At 45.6% G+C, this 26,447-nt stretch overlaps 1 protein-coding gene across 1 annotated transcript; it reads right to left on the reverse strand.

The window, feature by feature from the left end:
- Positions 1-2,522: 2,522 nt before the first annotated feature.
- Positions 2,523-26,286, reverse strand: LOC128700088 (uncharacterized). Its single transcript, XM_053793044.2, has 6 exons — positions 26,175-26,286; positions 25,540-25,609; positions 21,480-21,585; positions 6,820-6,972; positions 6,328-6,456; positions 2,523-2,728 (listed from the first exon to the last, which is right to left on the reverse strand). Exons 2-6 carry the CDS (start codon positions 25,564-25,566, stop codon positions 2,616-2,618), a joined length of 528 nt encoding a protein of 175 aa, XP_053649019.2. The 5' UTR covers positions 25,567-25,609; positions 26,175-26,286; the 3' UTR covers positions 2,523-2,615.
- Between the last annotated feature and the right edge of the window lie 161 nt (positions 26,287-26,447).

Genomic DNA, 26,447 nt, shown 5'->3' on the forward strand with positions numbered 1-26,447 from the left:
TTAGTTGCAGATTCAAATTTTCCCATTTACTAATTTATAAATCTGGAATCTATGGTTTTTAAGAAAATTCAATGATATACACTGGGAATAAGAGGCAGTAATTTGGAAAGTCTGTGGCTCGAGACGTCTTGAAAAAATATATATTTTTTTTTCTGACTGGGAAGCCATGGGATAGATGAGAACATGGGGTGTAACACACCTTCATTAATTAGTCTTGTTCAGGTGTTGCAAGGTCTTCGTCATCACATGTTAAATTTTCAACATTATGGACCCTGATTCTCAAATGTTTCTTTAACATAATCCTCATCATTGTTCACTTGCTCTGCACTATGTACATTATCTCCTATCAATGCTTCAGCAGTGTGCACTAGTAATGACGCTAATTTGTCTAATGTTCTTAGATTTTTAATTCCCTAAGTCAGCACTTTAGTCGCTCTTACCACACCACTATCAGGTTATAATGTAATAATTTAGTATAGAAATCATTTAGATCTGTCACTGGTCGACTAACAATGTCTCCTGGCGAAATGAGTTTTTAATTATAAGTCAAATTATCATCAGAATATGGTTCACGTAGTGAAATAAGATACTGCAGCTATTACTAATTTTGTTGTATGACTTCAGGCTATATTCTGACGTCATCGTGTGTCCTGACGTCATCATGTGCTGTGAAGTCAGATTCTGCTGTGACGTTAGATATAGTATTTCAGATAATTCCAATTTAACTCAGATCACAGCAATATAAATTTTAACAAAGATAAGGTTAGATAAGGTTTGTTAGGAAACAGTGTTTCTTGATGCGGGTCTTAGTCACATGATGACCCGCAGCTGGAGCTTTTGGTCATCTGACCGAGGCCTTCCACTGGCTTACGAGCCCACCACCTTTAAAAATTATGGTATTCATATAAAGATAAATCAGCATAAAAGTAATAGAATCTTAATATATCAGAATTATTGCCGATCCTGAGTGATAATATAATTCATAATATTTCCATTACATAGGAAAATAATAACATGTTAATTCCATTAAAAATACACGTGAAAGTAACACAGACAAATAAATGAAAAACATTTTATTAGCAATTACATTAAGATTAAAATGAAACTTCCACTTATAAAAAAGAAATATAATTACTGTTTTTATTAAAAATTACGATTAATTAGTGTTTATTAATGTGAGTGTGTCACACCTCTACCCGCTTAATTTAGTATTACCTAATAAGTAATTATATTTCCTGGTGACCACTAAACTCTGAGGGGTGACGCAGTGCCCGTGGAATGAGATTCAGTCAGACATGAAGCCTACAGAGGTGTACACACTGTATATCACTAACGTAATGACTCAACACATACCATAAAGGCACAAAAATTATGAAATTTTATGTGGGAAAAAGACTCTTGTGTACAGTTTAGGGAATTTATTACAGGAAACGTTTCGCCCTGCGTGGTTTCATCAGTCGTAAGACAGGACTGAAGCCACTGTATACAAGAGCCCATTTACACAGTGTGTTGGGTCAGACACCAACTTAACATTTATATCCAGGGAATTTTGATGTGTTGATGGCATGTTTAATCAGTAATTCAGAACTCTGTATTTAACTTAGTTTTTAACATGCTCTTGTGACATGCGCTTCCAGCATACATGTCTAACATGTACTTTGAAAGTTCAACTTTAACATGCATCTCTTACATACACTTTTAACATCCGCTTCTTCGGACATACACTTCTAACTCACTTTCACTGCCCTTTTCTTTATCTACTTATGACACCCACTTATACACTTTTAACACCCTATTCTAACAGTTAAATAAGGGCAAACCTTCATATAATTCTATTTGAAAACTTATCACCTAACAACTGCTGCACAGTTTTCACACACACACACATTATATATATATATATATATATATATATATATATATATATATATATATATATATATATATATATATATATATATATATATATATATATATATATATATATATATATATATATATATATATATATATATATATATATATGTCGTGCCGAATAGGCAGAACTTGCGATCATGGCTTAAATAGCTTAACGTTCATCTTGCCATATAGGACAAGTGAAAATTTGTGTATGCAATAATTTTGCCAAAATCATTCTGAATCTAACGAAAAAAATATATTTGATTGTGTTTGTCTAGTACTAAATTATTGTGAACGTATTTAAAATATATTTAGTTGGGTTAGGCTAAAATAAATTGCTCTTGTTATAATAAGGTTAGGTAAGTTTTCTAAGATTCTTTTGGTGCAAAATTAAATTTTTTTACGTGAACATCAATGAAAAATGTATCTTTAAATGTATAAGAGAAAATTTCAGAAAGGGCTTAATTTTAAATGAGTTGTTGCTAATTGACCAGTTTTACATATTCGGCACGACATTATATATATATATATATATATATATATATATATATATATATATATATATATATATATATATATATATATATATATATATATATATATATATATTTCCACACGGGTTTAATACTTTGCATAATAATAAGATAATAACATTTCTGTTTATACTGAAGTGCCCATTATGTAGGCCCTGGTAGTAGTCCTGTGAGTGGAGATGTTCAGTGCTTAAGCTTGCGTAGCGCCCCAGAGATGATGTTGGACACTCGACCTCTCAGGTTGTTGATGGGACCCACCTGGTCCGTGGCCAGGCGCAGCTCCTCCAGCGACACACCTGGACACACCGGAAAACACACCAGATTAGCGGAGACACTTGTGTAGCATAAAGGTGTACAGGAGATACGTGTTATGATGATAAGAAGAAAGATGTCGAGGGATACAAGTGTGTATAAATGTAGTCAGTAAGTGGATGTAAACGAAGGATATATAAATTATCACCAAAATGGCCATGATCACCAGCATCACCGTCAAGCAACTCTTCGAAAAAAAATTCAGAGGAAATAAGTCCCAGCAATAATAGGACCTTAACTAGAAGAAGCGGTAGAATAACAAACACCAACATGACACTAGCATCAGTGCTCAACACAACATACACACAACATGACACTAGCATCAGTGCTCAACACAACATACACACAACATGACACTAGCATCAGTGCTCAACACAACATACACACGACATGACACTAGCATCAGTGCTCAACACAACATACACACGACATGACACTAGCATCAGTGCTCAACACAACATACACACAACATGACACTAGACATCACTAGCATGTGCTCAACACAACATACACACGACATGACACTAGCATCAGTGCTCAACACAACATACACACGACATGACACTAGCATCAGTGCTCAACACAACATACACACGACATGACACTAGCATCAGTGCTCAACACAACATACACACGACATGACACTAGCATCAGTGCTCAACACAACATACACACGACATGACACTAGCATCAGCGGCCAACGCTGTTGTATGTATATAGAAGCAGTAGCAGATGCTGTTGTAACGATAACGTCAATCCACTTCTAATTTTTCAAAAAAAAAAAAAAAAAAAAAAAAACGTTGGCCTCTTATCTAATTCAGTATGACGTTCTTCCCGTTTTCATGATGACAACGGCCGGAGGAACTGGATAGCAGAGAGAGAGAGCCTTCTACTTTACTGTCTGCTTTAACCATGTGATATCAGTAGATTACACTGGCGCAAAATGAAAAGCTTTGTGTTATCTGCGTTTCCCATGAACTTCCAAACATAGTTAAGACCTTGCCAGGTATATTGTTCCCATGTGTTGCAATCAACCTATTCTAATAAAGAATAAGTCATCAACCATGTTAATGAACCTGTGTGCTCCTTGACCACCTGTTACAGTACTCCAATTGACATTGGGATGATTAAAGTTATTAACTATTGCATTAAGTTCATCATTCAGTATTGTTTCACGTTTCTGGCTTTGCTTTGTCAGTCCTCTGGAAGGGAGGTTCCTGGACACCGGTGAGGGGCTCTTGATCCGAGGAACTGAACTTGCTGTCCACTTGAATCTGAATGCTTCCTATTTCCCTTGGCAGTGTGTGACCCCTGCTGCTGTAGCGCTCTCCACCTCCGTTGGAGTATGATAATGCTCAGACAACCCATAGACAACACCTGACTTTATTGTCGTTGTGATGTGCATCCACATGTATGGTACACGACTGACCCGCACACAGGAGAAAGACACTTGTGTATTGTTCCAGTCACAACTATTTTGTTCTTCACATCTATTTCATTTATCTTTATTATTTTAGTCTTTTGTTTTCATAGACTACTTCTCTTTATTTAAAAATTCATTCTTTAGCAGACAAATTATAAACAAAAATTTGCTTTTTTTGTATATTAAGTGATGACTCGCTGAGGGAGGAAGAGGAGAGACAGACAGACAGACAGGCAGACAAAGAGGGACAGAGAAAAACTCACACCTAAACTTAAATATACCGACACACACAAAACAACACACTAATTCTAAGACTTTCCTCTTCACGGTCAACTGTCCAACAAGCTTCATTAAGCTCCTTTAGTCATTAATAGCTACCCACACCTGAGTGCCCTTCCCCCTCCCCCTCCCCCCTCCCCACTCTTAGCTACCAGTTTTAATGAGGCCACGTCCAAATTGCCTTTTGAAACAAGCCAATGAACTCTGCGAGCAACAATGAGACAAGCACACTGGCTCTCCCAGTCTTTCACTCTGCTCCTTCCTTAAGGAACTCTTAAAACCACGGTGAACCACCTTAATTTTGTTTACAAATACCACAAAAAAACAACGATAAAAAGATTACTGTTGAGCTCTGGGCCTGCAATGCACATTTATTAGTTAATTATTGTTGATAAATATAATTTTGCAATTTTTACACCAGCGCGTAACGTAACTGTGGTTTGTTACTTGGCTACCTTTACGTTAATGTGTGTGTGAACAACTTATGAAAAACAATGCCATGCCAAAATAATTGCAAGAAACATTATAGCTGCTTTTAACCTGTTCACCAGTCAAAGATGCTTTTATCTTTAAAAATAATGATTGAAGAAAGCTATCAGCATGCATGTATATTAAAATAGACGTCCACTTCTCGGGGTATATAACCTCCTATGTGATGTATTTCACTGGTATCAAGTGCTTCCTTGATCATTAATGATCAGACTGACTTTTATTTAGAGTCAAGTATTCTTGGCTGCTGGTGAACCAGTGGCATACAGTCTTAATGACCCTGGTGCAGTTGATAGGCTTTAAACCACATTAATCAACCAATGAATTTCCTCAGTGCCAACAAAACAATTGTTGGTGTAGGATGAACTCCCTGACAGTGCCAACGAAGTATTCCTTGGAGAAGGAACTATACTCCCTCAGTGCTGACACCCCTCAAGGAAGGTTCCTTGATGAGTGAATATTAAAATGGTATACAATACCGACAGGTTCGTAGGTAAGACACATGGGCAACAGTTAGACAACTTTATTCTGTAACGTTTCGTCTACACAGCAGGTTTCTTCAGTAGAGTACAAAAGTAGGCTCCTGCCTACTTTTGTACATTTGAAATTTTCTTATTTTGGAAATGTTTCGGCATCCAATGGCTTTTTCAGTCCAATACAGAGAAGAACGATGGAAGATAAGAAGTTTGAGGTAATCAGTCCCTCAGCCTTGAGTCGGTGTGATCAGTCCATCAATCTTGATGGACTGAACACAAATGCTCAACCACATAACCTCAGCATGTGTAGCAAATCTCAGAATAGCATTCAGGAACTTCAATAATCTTTCAGAACTTTAAATACTACAATGTCAGACGAATCACTGAGTACTCGACCACATCATAAGCTCGAAAAAATTCCAAAGGTTTGAAACCATGAACCAAGAGGAATGCAATAGGAGGAGAGGTTGAAGAAACTGAGTCTTAATACACAGAGAGAAGGTCAAGGAAAGGTATGAGTAAGGTATACAGAATCTTAAAGGGAATTAATGGGGCAGACAGGGAAAGAATGGATCGAGAAGACCAGAATCAATAGGACACAGGTGGAAGCTGAAGACACAGGTGAGTCATAAAGAAACAAAGAAGTGGAATAACTTGGAATAGACAGTGGTAGAGGTAAAATTAATACACAGCTTCAACAAGCCCAACAAGCCTGAAATTATTTATACCGATCAAAGAAATCTAGGAGCAGAGTCTCGACCCTTGCAAACACAACTGTGTACTCAAACAAACACACACACACACACACACACACACACACACACACACACACACACACACACACGCACACACACACACACCACAGACAGGTATAGTTCAACATCCTTCTTTAAGGGAACGATACAAAAACACTGACCTAAGTGAAGCTCTGATCCCTTCCTGTAGGTGGGGGTACCGGTAGGTGTGAAGGAGAGCGTTGAGAAGGCTTCTGACTGAGCCAGGCTGCCAGAGTCAGCTCTCAGTTCAGCTCTCAGTCGTTCCAGAGCTGTGATCATTATAAACACCACATAATAGCATTATTATTATTATTATTAGTAGTAGTAGTAGTAGTAGTAGTAGTAGTAGTATTGTTGTTGTTGTTAGCTGATACAATATTGATATTAAAACCATTCTCAGGTATAAGTAACACCTTATCTTGCCCACTGACCTAGCCCTAGCCCTTTTTCACAGATTTTGCCCTCGTTATTTTCCCTAATCTTGCCCTTATCCTCTTTCGCCTAGCCTTCATCCTCCTGACCTGGGTCATATTCTCCACCCTGAACTAGCTCACATCCTCTTTGATTTAGCCCTTATCCTCACCCCTGACATAGCCCTCAATCCCTTACTTCGAACCAGACCTTATCCTCACCCTTAAGCAGATCCATCTCATCCATCTCGGAGTTGTTTATGATGTTGAGTTGACGATGGAACTTCTTGGCCAACTTCCTCCTTATGAAGTCAGCTTCTATCTCCTGCTTAGTCCTAGGAACACGGCACCTGAACACGCAGCAGCAGAATACGGCTGCAGAGAGAGAGTCGACGATGAAATGGGTGTAGCACGTGACAGCGGTGATAGTGGTGTGGGAGCGGGTGATGATCGTGTTTGTGTTAGGATGGGGTGGGGGTTATGCTTGTGTTATGGGAGCATGGGTTAGGGGATGGTGCTCGTGTTGTGAGAGACTGTGAAAGATGATGGGGTTGTGGGAGGTGAAACAGTTGTAAATGGTGAAAGTTAGCGAGATGGTTGTAGGTGGTGGTAGTTCCTAAAACAAACCATACCCTCGGCCGGGATTGAACCCGCGGCCATATAGTCTCAAAACTCCAGCCCGTCGCGTTAGACAGTTCCTGTACTTTGACGCAAATAGTGCCAACTATCCTGGACAAGAACACTGCCAACCATCCTGGACAAGAGCACTGCCAACCATCCTGGACAAGAATACTGCCAACCATCCTGGAAAAGAACACTGCCAGCCATCCTACAGAAGAACACTGCCAACCATCCTGGACAAGAACACTGCCAACCATCCTGGACAAGAACACTGCCAACCATCCTGGACAAGAACACTGCCAACCATCCTGTACAAGAACACTGCCAACCATCCTGGACAAGAACACTGCCAGCCATCCTGAACAAGAACACTGCCAGCCATCCTACAGAAAAACACTGCCAACCATCCTGGACATGAACACTGCCAACCATTCTGGACAAGAACACTGCCAACCATTCTGGACAAGAACACTGCCAACCATTCTGGACAAATTGAACATTAAAATGGTATAAAATACCGACAGGTTGTTAGGTAAGACACATATGCAACAGTTAGGTATCTTTATTGTGAAACGTTTCGCCTACACAGTAGGCTTCTTCAGTCAAGTACAGAAAAGTTGATAGAAGCAGAAGATACTTGAAGACGATGTAATCAGTCCATCACCCTTAAAGTTTTGAGGTGGTCAGTCCCTCAGTCTGGAGAAGAGCATTGTTCCATAGTATGAAACAATATGAAACAATATATTGTTTCATACTATGGAACAATGCTCTTCTCCAGACTGAGGGACTGACCACCTCAAAACTTTAAGGGTGATGGACTGATTACATCGTCTTCAAGTATCTTCTGCTTCTATCAACTTTTCTGTACTTGACTGAAGAAGCCTACTGTGTAGGCGAAACGTTTCACAATAAAGATACCTAACTGTTGCATATGTGTCTTACCTAACATTCTGGACAAGAACACTCCCAGCCATCCTGGACAAGAAGAATGCCAACCATCCTGGACAAGAAGAATGCCAACCATCCTGGACAAGAAGAATGCCAACCATCCTGGACAAGAAGAATGCCAACCATCCTGGACAAGAAGAATGCCAACCATCCTGGACAAGAAGAATGCCAACCATCCTGGACAAGAAGAATGCCAACCATCCTGGACAAGAAGAATGCCAACCATCCTGGACAAGAAGAATGCCAACCATCCTGGACAAGAAGAATGCCAACCATCCTGGACAAGAAGAATGCCAACCATCCTGGACAAGAACACTCCCAGCCATCCTGGACAAGAACATTTTCAACCATCCTGGACAAGAAGAATGCCAACCATCCTGGACAAGAAGACTGCCAACTATCCTGGACAAGAACACTGCCAACCATCCTGGACAAGAAGAATGCCAACCATCCTGGACAAGAACACTGACAACCATCCTGGACAAGAACACTGACAACCATCCTGGACAAGAACACTGCCAACCATCCTGGACAAGAAGAATGCCAACCATCCTGGACAAGAACACTGACAACCATCCTGGACAAGAACACTGATCTCCAGTAGTAGTAACCAGTTACCAGTAACCAGTGTACCAGTAGATGACTCACTACCAACCGTCTCTGCCTGAGTCACTGTCTGTATTCATATTGCCGCTGACCTCAGCAGTATTTCAAAGACCCCCAAATATGGGTACTGTGGGCGGTCAGTCATACGAGAGTGAGCAAGGAGGCAGGCCACGGCTGTTTGGCTCTTCCATACTTACCGTTATAATTATACGTACTTCCAGCCTACGTGAGTATTACTTTACCCTATCCACGTGTTCGAACCCCACATGATAAATGGTGACAGCGGTGTGGGAGCGTGGAAATACGGGTATTTTAAGACGTTAGAAGATTGTGAGTAGCCGGCAGGGTCAAAGGTGAACCTCCAGCTAGCCGCTTACCCTCACTCACCACCTCCAGCCTGCAAGCCTGTTGCAGCCGTTTTTTTCAAGCTTCCTGGCTTAGTTCGTGTGTTAATTGCTTCAATCTCCGAGGGGTTGACCCTGATTTTGCAATTAAGCCAGTCAGTAAGCCAGACTGTAGAAGTGAACACCAGTCAGCCTATCATCCAGCCTGTCTCCTGTCATCCACCTGCTCCTCCGTGCTGTGTGCATCGTTACACGTCTTCCAGTCAGCCATTCTCGTGGGTTAAGCCAGTCAGCCAACCCAGCTTCTAACCCAGCTGAGAGAGAGAAGTAAGCCACACAAGTTCCTCTGGAAGTTCCTCTGAAGTATTGTCTTATATATCGCTTTGTGCTCCCAGTTGGATGCCAGTTGGATGCTAAGAGTGGTCTTCACCATCCCTGTGGCATAGTGGCTTATCAAGCCACCTTCGTGGGTAGTGAGTGGAGTGCGCGCCAGAGCGCCAGCGAGAGTCACCACCTCACCCACCGCCACACACTCTCCCTTCACTCACACCACCACCAGCCACCCACTTCATCTACCTGTGGTTGTTTGCACCCTTGTACCGGGTCCTAGAACTGTTTTGGCTCACGTAATTGGTCAAGAGATTGTAGCTGAGCGCCACCGATAAAGCCAGTTATGTGAGTTCACCGAGAAAGCGCATTTCTTCACAACGACAGTGTGAGTGTCGGCGTCATCACCGCGCAGGACAACCTTCCTCATCACCAGTCATCCCGTCGACTCCTCCAGACTTCTGTGATAATTTTCTGTTTAGAGACATTTTTCTTGCATTTAAAGACATTTGCGTGTGTGAGACATTTATAGTGAATTTCTTGTGTACTCTAAGCCTTGTGTTTTCAGTGTAGACTCAGTGTTTCTTTGACTCGTTATTTTTGCAATATTTTTCAGTGTTATTCGCTCATCTCATATTTTTTTTATCTGTGTGTTTTTTTTTTTTATGCTACTCTCTGTCTGTAGTAAGTATTATTGTGTAGTGTACCAGTCACTCTGTGTGAAGTGATTCATTTTTTTTTTATTGTATTCTTTCAGCATTGTATTCTCCAGTAATTGTCATTGTATTTCATGCAGTGATATTCACCCCAGTATACCAAATTATCCATTTATTTCTATGTGTACCTTCTTTTTTTTTCGTATGCCATCAGTGTCTCGTTCCCTGATTTTTTTCGCAGACTGTGTCCCATTATTTTTGCCAGCAAATTTTTGTCGTATCAGTCACAGCAAGATTTTGTTGTAAGAATATACTAAGATAATACGTGATTAAGTGTTGTGTGCTCACCACTTGTAAGTGTTACACTTGCCTCACCACTTGTAAGTGTTATACTTCCAGTTTTATTCCTTTGTTTTATTTTTATTCATATTGTTCATATTTCTTTGAACAAATTCACTCTTGATGTAATTTCAATTACTTTTAACGTAAAGTGTTTTCTTTACTCTGTTTGAGTAAATTGTTTTGTCTAATTTACAATTAAGAGTTAAAGTGTTCAATCAGTTTTTCTTCATATTTTTATTTTATTATTAACCTGAGTTTTCCATTTATCATGTGGGGTTCGAACACGTGGATAGGGTAAAGTAATACTCATGTAGGCTGGTAGTACGTATAATTATAACGGTAAGTATGGAAGAGCCAAACAGCCGTGGCCTGCCTCCTTGCTCACTCTCGTATGACTGACTGCCCACAGTACCCATATTTGGGGGTCTTTGAAATACTGCTGAGGTCAGCGGCAATATGAATACAGACAGTGACTCGGGCAGAGACGGTTGGTAGTGAGTCATCTACTGGTACACTGGTTACTGGTAACTGGTTACTACTACTGAGACTGACAACCATCCTGGACAAGAACACTACCAACCATCCTGGACAAGAACACTGACAACCATCCTGGGCAAGAACAGTGCCAAACAGACGGATTTTCTCAGTTCTTTCAATCTTTATATTTTTATTTATGTAGCAATTAAAGTTTTCTGGGAAATATAACGCAGTCATCCCTGGCTGGCTTCAGTCGATGAGGAATAATTTAAACTGTTGACTGTGTCATGTTGATAAATTAGACACATGTGCAACTCTTGGGTATCTTTATTGAGGAAACGTTTCGCCACACAGTGGCTTCATCAGTCCATACGTAGGAGAAACTTGAAGAACAGGAGAAGAATGAGGTAATCAGTCCCTCAACCTTGTGTCGATGTGTTCAGTCCATCAATCTTGAATAGAATAGACTGTGTCATTCAGTAAACATGTCCTAACTTCATATTAAACCATATTTCACTTATTGCTATAACATGTTAATTACGTTGTCATGGAAACTACGAAAATATGTTCTTCAGGTGTGCGAAAAAAAAATACAATTGGCTCATCCACTTCTAAGCTAAAAATTTACGAAATCTTTTACATTAGATTAATGAAACTGAAATACATGACCTTTAACTTCAGTATTCACGAGTTAGATTTTTACTATCGGTGCTTTATCCATTGTTTTCTAGTGTGTTTTTTTTTTCAGCATTTTTACACTTTCCAGCAACACAGGCCTAGAGTTTAAAGGGGTTTGTGTGTGTGTGTGTGTGAGTGTGTGCTTACCTAGTTGTACTCACCGAGTTGAGGTTGCAGGGGCCGAGTCCTAGCTCCTGGCCCCGCCTCTTCTCAAAGGGATCTGTGTGTGTGTGTGTGTGTGTATGTGTGTGTGTGTGTGTGTGTGTGTGTGTGTGTGTGTGTGTGTGAATTATATAGAATTTAATCGTGACAGTATTTGAAACTAGCAGTTATTTTTTACTGAATTTCATATGTACATACGAATTTCGTAAGGATGGTTTTTCACCACCAGTTGAAGGATTAATTGAGGCCACATGTGAAGACTTTATTACCCAGGGTAATATCACCAGTGCTCTCACCCGCCGCCTCTCCCCCAGGGTAGTATCACCAGTGCTCTCACCCGCCGCCTCTCCCCCAGGGTAGTATCACCAGTGCTCTCACCCGCCGCCTCTCCCCCAGGGTAGTATCACCAGTGCTCTCACCCGCCGCCTCTCCCCCAGGGTAGTATCACCAGTGCTCTCACCCGCCGCCTCTCCCCCAGGGTAGTATCACCAGTGCTCTCACCCGCCGCCTCTCCCCCAGGGTAGTATCACCAGTGCTCTCACCCTCCGCCTCTCTCCTAGGGTAGTATCACCAGTGCTCTCACCCGCCGCCTCTCCCCCAGGGTAGTATCACCAGTGCTCTCACCCGCCGCCTCTCCCCCAGGGTAGTATCACCAGTGCTCTCAACCGCCGCCTCTCCCCCAGGGTAGTATCACCAGTGCTCTCACCCGCCGCCTCTCCCCCAGGGTAGTATCACCAGTGCTCTCACCCTCCGCCTCTCTCCTAGGGTAGTATCACCAGTGCTCTCACCCGCCGCCTCTCTCCCATGGTAGTATCACCAGTGCTCTCACCCGCCGCCTCTCCCCCAGGGTGGTATCACCAGTGCTCTCACCCGCCGCCTCTCTCTCCCAGGGTAGTATCACCAGTGCTCTCAGCCGCCGCCTCTCTCCCAGGGTAGTTTCACCAGTGCTCTCACTCGCCGCCTCTCCCCCAGGGTAGTATCACCAGTGCTCTCACCCGCCGCCTCTCTCCCAGGGTAGTATCACCAGTGCTCTCACCCGCCGCCTCTCTCCCAGGGTAGTATCACCAGTGCTCTCACCCGCCGCCTCTCTCCCAGGGTAGTATCACCAGTGCTCTCACCCGCCGACTCTCTCCCAGGGTAGTATCACCAGTGCTCTCACCCGCCGCCTCTCCCCCAGGGTAGTATCACTAGTGCTCTCACCCGCCGACTCTCTCCCAGGGTAGTATCACCAGTGCTCTCACCCTCCGCCTCTCTCCCAGGGTAGTATCACCAGTGCTCTCACCCGCCGCCTCTCTCCCAGGGTAGTATCACCAGTGCTCTCACCCGCCGACTCTCTCCCAGGGTAGTATCACCAGTGCTCTCACCCGCCGCCTCTCCCCCAGGGTAGTATCACCAGTGCTCTCACCCGCCGCCTCTCTCCTAGGGTAGTATCACCAGTGCTCTCACCCGCCGCCTCTCTCCCAGGGTAGTATCACCAGTGCTCTCACCCGCCGCCTCTCCCCCAGGGTAGTATCACCAGTGCTCTCACCCGCCGCCTCTCTCCCAGGGTAGTATCACCAGTGCTCTCACCCGCCGCCTCTCCCCCAGGGTAGTATCACCAGTGCTCTCACCCGCCGCCTCTCCCCCAGGGTAGTATCACCAGTGCTCTCACCCGCCGCCTCTCTCCCAGGGTAGTATCACCAGTGCTCTCACCCGCCGACTCTCTCCTAGGGTAGTATCACCAGTGCTCTCACCCGCCGCCTCTCTCCTAGGGTAGTATCACCAGTGCTCTCACCTGCCGACTCTCTCCCAGGGTAGTATCACCAGTGCTCTCACCCGCCGCCTCTCTCCCAGGGTAGTATCACCAGTGCTCTCACCCGCCGCCTCTCCCCCAGGGTAGTATCACCAGTGCTCTCACCCGCCGCCTCTCCCCCAGGGTAGTATCACCAGTGCTCTCACCCGCCGCCTCTCTCCCAGCGTAGTATCACCAGTGCTCTCACCCGCCGACTCTCCCCCAGGGTAGTATCACCAGTGCTCTCACCCGCCGCCTCTCTCCCAGGGTAGTATCGCCAGTGCTCTCACCCGCCGCCTTTCCCCCAGGGTAGTATCGTCAGTGCTCTCACTCGCCGCCTCTCCCCCAGGGTGGTATCACCAGTGCTCTCACCCGCCGCCTCTCTCCCAGGGTAGTATCACCAGTGCTCTCACCCGCCGCCTCTCTCCCAGGGTAGTATCACCAGTGCTCTCATCCTCCGCCTCTCTCCCAGGGTAGTATCACCAGTGCTCTCACCCGCCGCCTCTCTCCCAGGGTAGTATCACCAGTGCTCTCACCCGCCGACTCTCTCCCAGGGTAGCATCACCAGTGCTCTCACCCTCTGCCTCTCCCCCAGGGTAGTATCACCAGTGCTCTCACCCGCCGACTCTCTCCCAGGGTAGCATCACCAGTGCTCTCACCCTCCGCCTCTCCCCCAGGGTAGTATCACTAGTGCTCTCACCCGCCGACTCTCTCCCAGGGTAGTATCACCAGTGCTCTCACCCTCCGCCTCTCTCCCAGGGTAGTATCACCAGTGCTCTCACCCGCCGACTCTCTCCCAGGGTAGTATCACCAGTGCTCTCACCCGCCGCCTCTCCCCCAGGGTGGTATCACCAGTGCTCTCACCCGCCGCCTCTCCCCCAGGGTAGTATCACCAGTGCTCTCACCCGCCGCCTCTCCCCCAGGGTGGTATCACCAGTTCTCTCACCCGCCGCCTCTCCCCCAGGGTAGTATCACCAGTGCTCTCACCCGCCGCCTCTCCCCCCGGGTGGTATCACCAGTGCTCTCACCCGCCGCCTCTCCCCCAGGGTAGTATCACCAGTGCTCTCACCCGCCGCCTCTCCCCCAGGGTAGTATCACCAGTGCTCTCACCCGCCGACTCTCTCCCAGGGTAGTATCACCAGTGCTCTCACCCGCCGCCTCTCCCCCAGGGTAGTATCACCAGTGCTCTCACCCGCCGCCTCTCCCCCAGGGTAGTATCACCAGTGCTCTCACCCGCCGCCTCTCTCCCAGGGTAGTATCACCAGTGCTCTCACCCGCCGCCTCTCCCCCAGGGTAGTATCACCAGTGCTCTCACCCGCCGCCTCTCCCCCAGGGTGGTATCACCAGTGCTCTTACCCGCCGCCTCTCCCCCAGGGTAGTATCACCAGTGCTCTCACCCGCCGACTCTCTCCCAGGGTAGTATCACCAGTGCTCTCACCCTCCGCCTCTCTCCCAGGGTAGTATCACCAGTGCTCTCACCCGCCGCCTCTCACCCACGGTAGTATCAACAGATCTCTAACCCGCAGCCTCTCCCCCAGGGTAGTAACACAAGTGCTCTCACCCGCCGCCTCTCCCCCAGGGTAGTATCACCAGTGCTCTCACCCGCCGCCTCTCCCCCAGGGTGGTATCACCAGTGCTCTCACCCGCCGCCTCTCCCCCAGGGTAGTATCACCAGTGCTCTCACCCGCCGACTCTCTCCCAGGGTAGTATCACCAGTGCTCTCACCCGCCGCCTCTCCCCCAGGGTAGTATCACCAGTGCTCTCACCCGCCGCCTCTCCCCCAGGGTAGTATCACCAGTGCTCTCACCCGCCGCCTCTCCCCCAGGGTAGTATCACCAGTGCTCTCACCCGCCGCCTCTCTCCCAGGGTAGTATCACCAGTGCTCTCACCCGCCGCCTCTCCCCCAGGGTAGTATCACCAGTGCTCTCACCCGCCGCCTCTCCCCCAGGGTAGTATCACCAGTGCTCTCACCCGCCGCCTCTCCCCCAGGGTGGTATCACCAGTGCTCTCACCCGCCGCCTCTCCCCCAGGGTAGTATCACCAGTGCTCTCACCCGCCGACTCTCTCCCAGGGTAGTATCACCAGTGCTCTCACCCGCCGACTCTCTCCCAGGGTAGTATCACCAGTGCTCTCACCCGCCGCCTCTCCCCCAGGGTAGTATCACCAGTGCTCTCACCCGCCGCCTCTCCCCCAGGGTAGTATCACCAGTGCTCTCACCCGCCGCCTCTCCCCCAGGGTAGTATCACCAGTGCTCTCACCCGCCGCCTCTCCCCCAGGGTAGTATCACCAGTGCTCTCACCCGCCGCCTCTCCCCCAGGGTAGTATCACCAGTGCTCTCACCCGCCGCCTCTCCCCCAGGGTGGTATCACCAGTGCTCTCACCCCTAAACTTATTAAAAATTTCATTACTCAGTCATCTACGTCTTCTCGGCCTCATAACTCATCTCATTTATATTTTTTAAATAATTATTAATAATATTTTAACGTAACTCTTGATTGATTTTTCGATTTGAGGAAAAACTGTTACATTATTATTATTAGTAGTAGTAATAGTAGTAGTAATAGTAGTAGTAGTAAAAGTAGAAGTAGTAGTAATAGTACTATTATTAGTAGTAGTACTAGTATTATTATTACTGGTAGTAGTAGTAGTAATAGTAGTAATATTATTATTATTAATTATTATTATTATTATTATTATTATTGTTGTTGTTTTTACCTGTATGTTAAAATTCGCAATGCCCGTGCCTACCTATAATTATTAAATGCAATTATAGTTTTTGTTTATACAATTAATCAAGGGACGGGGAATTCGGGCTTTGAAAATCTTATTGTGGGAAATTCCATATTGAATTTCGTTCATTCCGTTCCTATCAGGTATTACTGGAGAGTTTTGGAAGTTAATTTAAACACACAAACGTTCCACAGAGATGAATTAGATTTTATTCCCATAAATAGCCCAGGAAGGTTAATGATTAACCCGGGATAACCCAGAAAACTAGAGATGTGGTTTGCTTACATTGGTTTCCTGAGACTTTCCCAAGATGCGACCTTCAGCGGTTGACTAACACCCAGGTACCTATACACTGCTAGGTCCCAGTAGCCTACTGACACCCAGGTACCTATACACTGCTAGGTCCCAGTAGCCTACTGACACCCAGGTACCTATACACTGCTAGGTGAATTAATGAGATGCCTGCCCATACAACCATCCTGGCACAGGGTTCAGCCCGGGTAATTTGTCTGTGATCCCAGACTACGAATTTCTCACTTCTTTTATTTTCATTGTTTTATCAGAGTGACATAATAGATCACAGATAGTGATGTCATACCTCAGAGTTACAGACTGCAGTACGTCGCAGTTGACCATGATAAGCAGGTCGGCCCCTCACAGACAATCACAGGTGACCACGATGGGCAGGTCGGCCCCTCACAGACAATCACAGGTGACCACGATGGGCAGGTCGGCCCCTCACAAACAATCACAGGTGACCACGATGGGCACAGACAATCACAGGTGAACACGATGGGCAGGTCGGCCCCTCACAGACAATCACAGGTGACCACGATGGGCAGGTCGGCCCCTCACAAACAATCACAGGTGACCACGATGGGCAGGTCGGCCCCTCACAAACAATCACAGGTGAACACGATGGGCAGGTCGGCCCCTCACAAACAATCACAGGTGACCATAATGGGCAGGTCGATCCCTCACAGACAATCACAAAGAACCATGATGGGCAGGTCGGCCCCTCACAGACAATCACCAACAACACTTTCAACTAAATTGTCACTCTGGACGTCACTGAGGACGGAGAACATTTAAATCCCATGTCAGAAAGTCTGTACACGGAGCCTTAATTCGAAAAACTGAATATATCAGCAGTGTGCTGCTACCTTGTTCTGTTGTGGCATTTGCAGAGTGGGAACAAAATGTGTGTTTATCGTATTCCATCACACAGGATGGGACTTACATAAAGCGTTGAAATCTGTCAGCTTGAGCTAGAGACTTCAGCCGTTTAAGAAAAGGTTTCCACCTGGTCAGTCAGGTTGATGCTACTAGCGGCCCGCAAGATGAATGTGAAATAGTGAGGAATATAGAAGGAAAATGAGATATAGAGATGAAAGGGTATAAAATGAGTAGTGAGAGATAATGAGGAGAGGTTAGAGATAGCGATGGTAAGGAGAGTGAGAATAGTGAGGAATAGTAAAGATAGTGAGGGATGGGGAAGATATCTGCGAGGCATCCTGCCTAAGAGCTTGCAATTTGAAGATAATGGTCAGTGTTACATTGTGGGATCCAGTCGTTACTCTCACCCACGCTCCCGTCACCACCACTACTACCACTACCACCACTATGTAGCATCACCGCCACCACTACCATCACCACCACCACTACTACCATCACCACCAACCACCACGACCATCCCAATCAAGTCATTGGTAATTCTTTTCCAGTTACTTTCTCTAGGCTGGAAGATGCTACCCTACACTAAAAGCCCCCTTTTTAACGTAGGCGAAATTAAAACTGAAGAAAATATGGAGAACATTACTGGCCGTAAAAATTCAGTTCCCGATCAACCGGGTTATGGTGCATGCGTTGGTTTGCATGCGGCTGGCACCAACAGCCTAATCGATCAGACCACCACGGGGACGGTGACCGCCGAAACCATTAAGGCAAAGATAAATCTTTGCCCTTGTGTTTCACCCACATGAGGACTCCAGACAAGTAAGAATTAAAGTCCAGTCAGCCCTTCGTATTTAGCGTCTTGCCGCCATTGCACCTGCGCTGCCACTTAGTAGACCTAGTCCAGACTAGAGCTCAACGCAGAGCACACAATGTTTCGCTCACTCACTGGATAAGCGTAGAACAAGTCAGACGTAGTGTTCACTAACCAGCTTACGGCCTGGCGTGGGCTAGCACTGTGTAGTACTCATTGCTACAATGAGGGTAAGTCTCGCCTCCGTGCCCATTATTCCATCAAGCTGTGCAAAGAAAGGTCTAAAATACCGACAATATGAAAGTTAAGACACATGTGCAACATCTGGATATCTTTATTGTAGTAGACGTTTCGCCATCCAGTGGCTTTATCAATACAGATTCTAGGACATAATAGGAAGACAGTAGAACTATATACAAAAGATGAGGTAATCAGTCCCTCGGCCTTGGAGTTAGTGTTCACAGCATCGTGGTGGAGGAGAGTCTGGAGCAAAGGCAAGAAGACTGGCGCTTTTTATAGGCGTCAGTGAATGGGACGGGCAGCAGACGAGGTCAGTCACTGGTAGGCGGGATTCCCCAGTGGAAGTAGGTCCTTCCCAAAGAGATGGGTTAGTTGCAGCAGCCGTGAAGAAGGTCTTGTAGATGTCCTCTGAACCAAGATTCCATGATGTTGCAGTGTCTGACAAGTTGTGCAAAGAAAGGTATAAAATACCGACAATATGAAAGTTAAGACACATGTGCAACATCTGGATATCTTTATTGTAGTGGACGTTTCGCCATCCAGTGGCTTTATCAATACAGATTCTAGGACATAATAGGAAGACAGTAGAACTATATACAAAAGATGAGGTAATCAGTCCCTCGGCCTTGGAGTTAGTGTTCACAGCATCGTGGTGGAGGAGAGTCTGGAGCAAAGGCAAGAAGACTGGCGCTTTTTATAGGCGTCAGTGAATGGGACGGGCAGCAGACGAGGTCAGTCACTGGTAGGCGGGATTCCCCAGTGGAAGTAGGTCCTTCCCAAAGAGATGGGTTAGTTGCAGCAGCCGTGAAGAAGGTCTTGTAGATGTCCTCTGAACCAAGATTCCATGATGTTGCAGTGTCTGACAAGTTGTGCAAAGAAAGGTATAAAATACCGACAATATGAAAGTTAAGACACATGTGCAACATCTGGATATCTTTATTGTAGTAGACGTTTCGCCATCCAGTGGCTTTATCAATACAGATTCTAGGACATAATAGGAAGACAGTAGAACTATATACAAAAGATGAGGTAATCAGTCCCTCGGCCTTGGAGTTAGTGTTCACAGCATCGTGGTGGAGGAGAGTCTGGAGCAAAGGCAAGAAGACTGGCGCTTTTTATAGGCGTCAGTGAATGGGACGGGCAGCAGACGAGGTCAGTCACTGGTAGGCGGGATTCCCCAGTGGAAGTAGGTCCTTCCCAAAGAGATGGGTTAGTTGCTGGGGAATCCCGCCTACCAGTGACTGACCTCGTCTGCTGCCCGTCCCATTCACTGACGCCTATAAAAAGCGCCAGTCTTCTTGCCTTTGCTCCAGACTCTCCTCCACCACGATGCTGTGAACACTAACTCCAAGGCCGAGGGACTGATTACCTCATCTTTTGTATATAGTTCTACTGTCTTCCTATTATGTCCTAGAATCTGTATTGATAAAGCCACTGGATGGCGAAACGTCTACTACAATAAAGATATCCAGATGTTGCACATGTGTCTTAACTTTCATATTGTCGGTATTTTATACCTTTCTTTGCACAACTTGTCAGACACTGCAACATCATGGAATCTTGGTTCAGAGGACATCTACAAGACCTTCTTCACGGCTGCTGCAACTAACCCATCTCTTTGGGAAGGACCTACTTCCACTGGGGAATCCCGCCTACCAGTGACTGACCTCGTCTGCTGCCCGTCCCATTCACTGACGCCTATAAAAAGCGCCAGTCTTCTTGCCTTTGCTCCAGACTCTCCTCCACCACGATGCTGTGAACACTAACTCCAAGGCCGAGGGACTGATTACCTCATCTTTTGTATATAGTTCTACTGTCTTCCTATTATGTCCTAGAATCTGTATTGATAAAGCCACTGGATGGCGAAACGTCTACTACAATAAAGATATCCAGATGTTGCACATGTGTCTTAACTTTCACTCCACCAAGCTACTAGTTTCCTAGACTCCGATGTAAATGTCTCAGAACCAGAGCAACATACTTTATTATGGCAACAAGATAGTCTAAAAGCTCATGTTTTGTTTACCAATAGATTTAGTATAGTAGATGAATGGTTCAGAGAACCGACATGTTGATAAATTAGACACATGTGCAACTCTTGGTTATCTTTATTGAGGAAACGTTTCGCCACACAGTGGCTTCATCAGTCCATACAAAGGAGAATCTTGAAGAACAGGAGGAGAATGAGGTAATCAGTCCCTCAACCTTGAGTCGATGTGGTCAGTCCATCAATCTTGAATAGAATACGGCATACGTGCTGAGAAGGAGCTTATAAACCGTTGGCAGGAGAGGTGCAGCAGTCATAGGTCGTGTAACATTTGTTCAATGTTGAAGTAGGTCGTGCCCAAGAATTAGGCAAGCGAAGAATTCCCAAGTATTAAGATCCCAAGAAGTTGCAGTGTCTGACAGGTTTGTAGATGAATGGTTCAGAGAACCGACATGTTGATAAATTAGACAGATTTAGTATACTAAACGCAGCCATGCATCACAACCCTCCTCCAACACTACAACAAACAACGCACTCCACAACACTTTCTACGACACCAACACAACAACTTCACAACACCCACCATAACACTCTCCAACAGAACTACAACACTCAACACCACTATCGCAGCGCTGTATGACCCTGGTGGGTTTAGCGCTTAGTTTTGATTATAATAATAATAATCAACACTACTTCCACAATACTCAACACCACCACAATACAACACCAAAACAACTTTCACAACAACACTCAACACAACAAATATCAACCCACCACTAAACATAGGCGCTAATATCACCATGATGTTTAATACCACAACAATCAACACCACAACAATCAATACCACCATAATCAACACCACCATAATCAACACCACCATAATCAACACCACCACAATCAACACCACTACTACAACCCTCAAAACCGCCACACTCAGCACCACTGCAGTTTCCTCCTGAGGACACTACTGACACAGCCGAGTACAGACACTGCTGAGGTTACTTACTGAAGGCCAGGCAGGTAAGTGCAGAGAGGAAGAGGATATGCCAGCGACGGAAGGCGCCCCACACTTCCTGCTCCTCCCAGGGGCGACCCACGCCCACACACACGCCCTGGGCGGTGCACACACAAGCGGAGACAGGACATCGTGAGACAAGGAGACATAAACACACAAGTTAGTATTAACATGAGAACATAAGAAACGTTACAATCGGAATGCTCCGCCTAACAAAGGGTTTTGCTTGTGTACTGTTAAATGTCAACGAATGTTATTAAATTAATATGCATTATGTGGCAATAATAATAATTTATGTAAGCGCTAAACCCGCAAGGGTCATACAGCGCTGAATGAAGCATTAGTATATTTTTGTAGCAATGCTGGTGAAGTTCCTTTATTATTTTATATACACACATACACACCACACACACACACACACACACCACACACACACACACACACACACACACACACACACACACACACACACAAGCACGTCAAGAAGTTAGAGAAAGTACAAAGGTTTGCAACAAGGCTAGTCCCAGAGCTCAGGGGAATGTCGTACGAGGAAAGGTTGAGGGAAATCGGACTGACGACACTTGAGGACAGAAGGGTCAGGGAAAACATGATAACGACATACAAGATACTGCGGGGAATAGACAAGGTGGACAAAGATAGGATGTTCCAGAGAGGGGACACAGAAACAAGGGGTCACAACTGGAAGCTGAGGACTCAGACGAGTCACAGGGACGGTAGGAAGTATTTCTTCAGTCATAGAGTCGTCAGGAAGTGGAATAGCCTAGCAAGTGAAGTAGTGGAGGCAGGAACCATACATAGTTTTAAGAAGAGGTATGACAAAGCTCAGGAAGCAGAGAGGGAGAGGACCTAGTAGCGATCAGTGAAGAGGCGGGGCCAGGAGCTGAGTCTCGACCCCTGCAACCACAATTAGGTGAGTATGAGGTGAGTACACACACACACACACACACACACACACACACACACACACACACACACACACACACACACACACACACACACACACACGCACGCACTTTCCTATAAAAGCGAAATCGGTGTCGAAACTCCAGTAAGGAGCTTCGTGATGTTTTAGAAAAATCAATCCAGTGAGAAGTGGCAGCATAGTGTGTCGACAGCAACATAGTGTGTGTACCACAGCAGCATAATGTGTCGACAGCATAGTGTGTCCACCACAGCAGAATAGTGTGTCCACAGCAGAATAGTGTGTCCACCACAGCAGCATAATGTGTCGACAGCAGCATAGTGTCCACCACAGCAGAATAGTGTGTCCACAGCAGAATAGTGTGTCCACAGCAGAATAGTGTGTCCACCACAGCAGAATAGTGTGTCCACCACAGCAGCATAATGTGTCGACAGCAGCATAGTGTCCACCACAGCAGCATAGTGTCCACCACAGCAGCATACTGTGTCCACAGCAGCATAGTGTGTCCACAGCAGCATAGTGTGTCCACTACAGCAGCATAGTGTGTCCACAGCAGCATAGTGTGTCCACAGTAGCATAGTGTGTCCACAGCAGCATAGTGTCCACAGCAGCATAGTGTGTCCACCACAGCAGCACAGTGTCCACCACAGCAGCATAATGTGTCCACCACAGCAGCATAATGTGTCCACAGCAGCATAGTGTCCACCACAGCAGCATAGTGTCCACCACAGCAGCATAGTGTCCACCACAGCAGCATAATGTCCACCACAGCAGCATAATGTGTCCACAGCAGCATAGTGTCCACCACAGCAGCATAGTGTCAACCACAGCAGCATAGTGTCCACCACAGCAGCATAATGTCCACCACAGCAGCATAATGTGTCCACAGCAGCAGTGTCCACCACAGCAGCATAGTGTGCCTACCACAGCAGCATAGTGTGTCCACCACAGCAGCATAGTGTGTCCACAGCAGCACGGTGTGTCCACCACAGCAGCATAATGTGTCCACCACAGCAGCATAGTGTCCACCACAGCAGCATAATGTGTCCACAGCAGCATAGTGTGTCCACAGCAGCACGGTGTGTCCACCACAGCAGCATAGTGTGTCCACCACAGCAGCATAGTGTGTCCACCACAGCAGCATAGTGTGTCCACCACAGCAGCATAGTGTGTCCACCACAGCAGCATAGTGTGTCCACCACAGCAGCATAGTGTGTCCACCACAGCAGCATAGTGTGTCCACCACAGCAGCATACTGTGTCCGCCACAGCAGCATACTGTGTCCACAGCAGTATACTGTGTCCCCCACAGCAGCATAGTGTCCACCACAGCAGCATACTGGGTCCACAGCAGCATACTGTGTCCACAGCAGCATACTGTGTCCACAGCAGCATAGTGTGTCCACAGCAGCATAGTGTGTCCACAGCAGCATAGTGTGTCCACTACAGCAGCATAGTGTGTTCACCACAGCAGCACAGTGTCCACCACAGCAGCATAGTGTCCACCACAGCAGCATACTGTGTCCACAGCAGCATACTGTGTCCACAGCAGCATACTGTGTCCACAGCAGCATACTGTGTCCACAGCAGCATACTGTGTCCACTACAGCAGCATAGTGTGTCCACAGTAGCATAGTGTGTCCACAGCAGCATAGTGTCCACAGCAGCATAGTGTGTCCACAGCAGCACAGTGTCCACCACAGCAGCATAATGTGTCCACAGCAGCATAGTGTCCACCACAGCAGCATAGTGTCCACCACAGCAGCATAGTGTCCACCACAGCAGCATAATGTCCACCACAGCAGCATAATGTGTCCACAGCAGCATAGTGTCCACCACAGCAGCATAGTGTCAACCACAGCAGCATAGTGTCCACCACAGCAGCATAATGTCCACCACAGCAGCATGTGTCCACAGCAGCAGTGTCCACCACAGCAGCATAGTGTGCCTACCACAGCAGCATAGTGTGTCCACCACAGCAGCATAGTGTCCACCACAGCAGCATAATGTCCACCACAGCAGCATAATGTGTCCACAGCAGCAGTGTCCACCACAGCAGCATAGTGTGCCTACCACAGCAGCATAGTGTGTCCACCACAGCAGCATAGTGTGTCCACCACAGCAGCACGGTGTGTCCACCACAGCAGCATAATGTGTCCACCACAGCAGCATAGTGTCCACCACAGCAGCATAGTGTGTCCACAGCAGCACGGTGTGTCCACCACAGCAGCATAGTGTGTCCACAGCAGCATAGTGTGTCCACCACAGCAGCATAGTGTGTCCACCACAGCAGCATAGTGTGTCCACCACAGCAGCATAGTGTGTCCACCACAGCAGCATAGTGTGTCCACCACAGCAGCATAGTGTGTCCACCACAGCAGCATAGTGTGTCCACCACAGCAGCATAGTGTGTCCACCACAGCAGCATAGTGTCCACCACAGCAGCATAATGTGTCCACAGCATCATAGTGTGTCCACAGCATCATAGTGTGTCCACAGCATCATAGTGTGTCCACAGCATCATAGTGTGTCCACAGCATCATAGTGTGTCCACAGCATCATAGTGTGTCCACAGCATCATAGTGTGTCCATCCAGCAACAGATAGCAACAATAATAAGGCTAATATTAACAATATTATAATATAATTAATATATTAATTAATAAGAGGTATAATAAATATTACTAGCAAATACTTATATTCTTCCCGCGAGATTAATAAACTGAGTAGCTGTTCTTATTAGTGTGAAACACAACGCTGTTGTTAATAAGTTAATTAAATGATCAAAACTCTTCAAAACAGTTATTACTACAGATATGAAATGATATTGACATATGATAATTATTTTATTTTAATTTTATTTTATTATTAGTTGTCTTGAGAAAGCGTTAGACTCGTATGGGTCATTCAGTACGAAAATTTAGTAGGGGAAAGACTTGCTTAAGTACAGGTGAGGGAGTCAACAGTGGTGCTGTAGGACAGTTTCAGTTGCAGATTACTATTGCTGAGCCCGTGTGGGTTATTCAGCACAGGATAAAGGCTCGACCCTCCGTATGGGAGGGGGATGAATTGTAGAGAGAATGTCTGTGTGACAGAGAACATGACAGTACCTGCTGACACATAGTGACGTTCTCCATCTGGGCTCAGGTCGCCCAGTTAAAAACCCAGTCACGTGACACACTGGAAGGAATATATCACCTGCTTATTATAATTATTTGAACAATGTCTTCTTAAAAGTAATATGAGAATGTTTATGGTTTTTCAAAACATACATATATATATTGTTGATGAAAGTATTATTGTCTGGGTGTGAAAAACAAGGGTCACGTGCAGCCTAGTATAGTCGATAGGCTTTAATCTTCCAATAATACCTCTAAACTATGTGGGAATGACGAGGTGGTGAGTTTAATAAGGTTAAAGCTTATCGACTGAGAAACAGACATTAGTGCTACACGTCAAGTGCTCACCATTAAACAAGAATAATTACCAACATAGGGAGAAAATTAAATTTTGTATGTATACAATCAAGATATACACCTATCGGTGTATAAACCCAATTATTAGTGGTAACTTTATAATTTCACGAGTTAATTATAAATGTTCGGGCAATGATAATTTTATTATTATTACAGATTCCATGTATATTTCAACTGAGAACATAGAGTAGTTCATTCAGGTGTTTTCCACCAGGATATTTTTCTTATAACTTTTTCTTTATCAAAAAGACACTAAACAATTAACTTACATCTTCGCAACAATATACTGTACACCTCACACGGATACCACCAGAAGACAGGCGACTGCAGTGTAACGTGATCAACACCTCACTACCACTCCACTGTTCTGCTTCCTTCCACAATATATTTCTTGTCCCTTCCCCTCCCACATACCCCGGAAAATTCCCCCTTTTATTGCATGTCTACTGACCCTTTCCCCTTCCCATCCTCCCTCCCTCCCTTCCCCCCTCCCTACCTCTCATAACATCACGCAAAGTAATGACCACGAAAGTGTTTCACGT

This window comes from Cherax quadricarinatus, chromosome 64 (assembly GCF_038502225.1).
Source record: "Cherax quadricarinatus isolate ZL_2023a chromosome 64, ASM3850222v1, whole genome shotgun sequence".
NCBI classification, from domain to species: domain Eukaryota; kingdom Metazoa; phylum Arthropoda; class Malacostraca; order Decapoda; family Parastacidae; genus Cherax; species Cherax quadricarinatus.